This window comes from Trypanosoma grayi (assembly GCF_000691245.1).
Source record: "Trypanosoma grayi strain ANR4 Tgr_904_V1, whole genome shotgun sequence".
Lineage (NCBI taxonomy): Eukaryota > Euglenozoa > Kinetoplastea > Trypanosomatida > Trypanosomatidae > Trypanosoma > Trypanosoma grayi.
This window is the reverse complement of record NW_008826523.1, coordinates 585-3,507: the sequence shown is the minus strand read 5'-3', so window position 1 is coordinate 3,507 and position 2,923 is coordinate 585. Positions and strand designations below refer to the sequence as shown.

Sequence of the window (2,923 nt, the reverse complement as noted above, 5' to 3'; positions counted from 1 at the left end):
GTGGGGGGGGGGGGTCACGGAGCCTGGAAGAGGCCGGTGACAGTGCGGGCAATAGAAAACCTGGTGTGAGCTGGTGGGTATGCCGCCCCCACAAGGAGCGGCGCCACCCACACCCATGGCGGCGGCGATGGGGAGGACGATATACCTAAGAGGCTGGCGGATCCACCAGAAGGGGGCAGTGGTGCAATCCACTATCAGGGGTGTGGCGGTCCCCCATAAGGAACAAGGACCCACAGCAGTAGGAAGAGGAGGAAGACGTTTTAAAGCCGTTCTGGTGCCTCTTGGCGGTAGCCAACCGCAGTTATTTTAACTGGCACGCTAAAGCAATCGCCAAGAAGATGGATCCGGCGCGCTCCAACAAATATCGTGAGATCACACTCGTGGCCAAGATGAGTTGTCACCATCTGGAAACGAGTGCAACAGATGCGGACAGCATCGGCAGCTACAGAAGTCGTGGGGGAAATGGCACGTAAACACGATTGGCTTCTAGTCCCCCCCCCTTCAGTTGCACAGGAGCATCAGCACCAAGGAAGTACGCTGTTTTTGCAATGCGACGCATGGCAGCGACTTCTAGTGATGCCGATGGGGGAGGGGAAGACGAGCGTCACCCACGGATTAAAATATGGGGCACGAATGCAGCACTGCCGCAGGGGCAGCGGTGCTGCAGGCCCCTGGCAGCTCGAGCCTCACCCTGACATGCCGTACGACAACATTTGTGGACTCTGTGACTGCTTTGCCGCGCCGACGAGACCAATAAAAATGGGTGACAGGCCCGATTGGCTGCTGCACTTGCAGCACATTGCTGGAGTGCTGGGGCTATCGTCTTGCAAAGGCCTCGCCAAATTTCGTAAATCCCTGGGGGGTGGCACGAAAAGGGGTGACGGTGGCGACAGGGAGAGGTGTGCTGAGAATAAGCACGCCGATAAGAGAGGAGGGGGGTAGACCACTCTTTCCGCCACTTCATACTCTGGAGGTGTTTGGACAGTGATTGCCCTGATGGGGGTGGTGCATACCCACCTGCCAGACAGGATTAGCAGTGTCTGCCTTGTACGCTTTGTTGTTGTTTTGTCTATGCCGCATCTTTTAGGGCGATTTATCCGTCTCGCTGTTCGATCGCAAGTGTTCGTGTCGCGGATTATGCGTGTTTGTTCATATATATATATATATATAGTTTCAGGGAATGGATTGTGTGGGTTATGGGGTTCTTTTACTTTCTGTTACGCACGAGCTTCATTTATCCAATAAGCTGTTGATATTTTGCTCATGCCCGTTTGAATTTGAAGTATTCCATTCCCATTTCCATCTGCAGTCTCTCTTCTCTTCTCGACAAGCTAGGGACTTGGGCGCACATCTTTTTGAGGTTGCAGTACTGGTTGACTAAGCTTGGTGCTGTTAGTGTTGGTGGTGGCTGGCTGGTCTGCTACTCCCGCACGTCACGGCTGCGAACACACGTGGCGGGAGGGCGAGACGAGATGCAAAACAGTACCGTGCAGCTGCGACTCGCCACAGACCCCGCCGCCGCTTCGCTGAGCGTAGAGGCACTGTGCACCTTGGCCACACGCTTCATCACTGCACAGGAGCAGCAGCAACAGCCGCAGGAAAGAAAAGACATAAATGATGGCGCCACAGCGCGCGTAGGCAATGGCGGCGACGGCACACTGCAACACATTCTCTTATGCGATGTCCTTGCTGATACAGCTCAGTGTTGCGGTACCCCGTTGCCTCGGGAGCAGAAACAACAAGAAGATCAAAAGCCGACCGAGAATTGGACCACCGCCTCGTGCGCGTTGCATGCCAGTCTCGGAAGCCCCGTGGAGCTACGACAGCAATCCTTCAACGCCATGCTTGCGCGGGATGCGTTTGTGCTGCTACTGCGCGAGGTGCACGCACAGCGCATGGTGGCGAACTCCTACAAGCGGAAATACACAAATGCGATGGAGTCGCTGCGCCTCGCCGAGAGAGAGGCGTTGGCCGTGTGCAACGAAGAAACTCAGTTGAGCGGCGACAAGAAAGATGGCGGGCAACAGGAACATCAACAGCAGAAACAGCAAGCCAGTTCAGCGTCTCAAGTCGATGGCGGTGACGCCTATCACGGTGACACACAGCTGACTGATGGCAGTCTCGTTGTCGCGGGGCTGAACGATCATGCCGCGTCTCCCAAGCAGCTGTGTGCCGCAGCGCGGCGTCGGCACCGCTGCTTCCGCCGCCTTGGCGGGGCGCTCCACCGCGCAAGGGTGGGATTCCGTAAGGCGCAGCGTGGCCGGTCACTCTCTGCCAGCGGCAGCGCACGCAATTCTCGTGGGGATTGGCTGGCCTCTGTCTCTTCCTCCACTACCATTGGGGGAGAGATGTCGTGGCACGTCCAGTCTAGAAGCAGCGGGGATGAGTTACCCGCTCTTGCGCGGTCGTCGGCCGGCACCTTAAAGCGGAGTCGCGTCCGCTGCTCCAGCTGCTCCTGTGCGCCAGCAGTGGCGCGGAGTGCTCTGGGTTCCTTGCTCTGGCCCGCGCGCACAGCCGCTGTTGAGGCGGCGAGTGCGTATGCACACAGCGCGCTGCAGGAATACGGCGACGATAGCAGGGGCAGTAGCAGCGGCCGTCCATCGCTGCGCCACGTCAGCGCTTCCTACAGCCAGACGTGTTTCGGTGTGTCGTTGTCAAGATCGGCGTCGCCGAGGTGGCGCAGCACGACCCCCGACAACCAGCTGCTGCAGTCTTCACGCCACGAGGGGAGGAGCAGCGACAAGAGCAGTAGCAATAGCGACAGCGACACCACGGCAGATATCTCGAGTGTGCAGCTGGCGGTCAATGCGCAGCTGCGGCAGTGGCGACTTGAAGCCTCACGCATGTCTGACGAGTTGTTAGGCCGTGTGCCACACCCTTGATGAGTGGCGGAACACGTGCGTGGAGCGCCGGTAGACAAAAA

At 58.2% G+C, this 2,923-nt stretch overlaps 2 protein-coding genes across 2 annotated transcripts; both read left to right on the top strand.

Annotated features, from left to right (window-relative positions):
• Positions 1-423: 423 nt before the first annotated feature.
• On the top strand, positions 424-942 carry DQ04_09041010 (hypothetical protein; the record flags this gene model as incomplete). The annotated part of the gene is made up of 1 exon (XM_009315790.1): positions 424-942. One exon carries the CDS (start codon positions 424-426, stop codon positions 940-942), a length of 519 nt encoding a protein of 172 aa, XP_009314065.1.
• A 530-nt stretch (positions 943-1,472) lies between these two features.
• DQ04_09041000 (hypothetical protein) lies at positions 1,473-2,882 on the top strand (the record flags this gene model as incomplete). Its single annotated transcript, XM_009315789.1, has 1 exon — positions 1,473-2,882. One exon carries the CDS (start codon positions 1,473-1,475, stop codon positions 2,880-2,882), a length of 1,410 nt encoding a protein of 469 aa, XP_009314064.1.
• Positions 2,883-2,923: the final 41 nt, after the last annotated feature.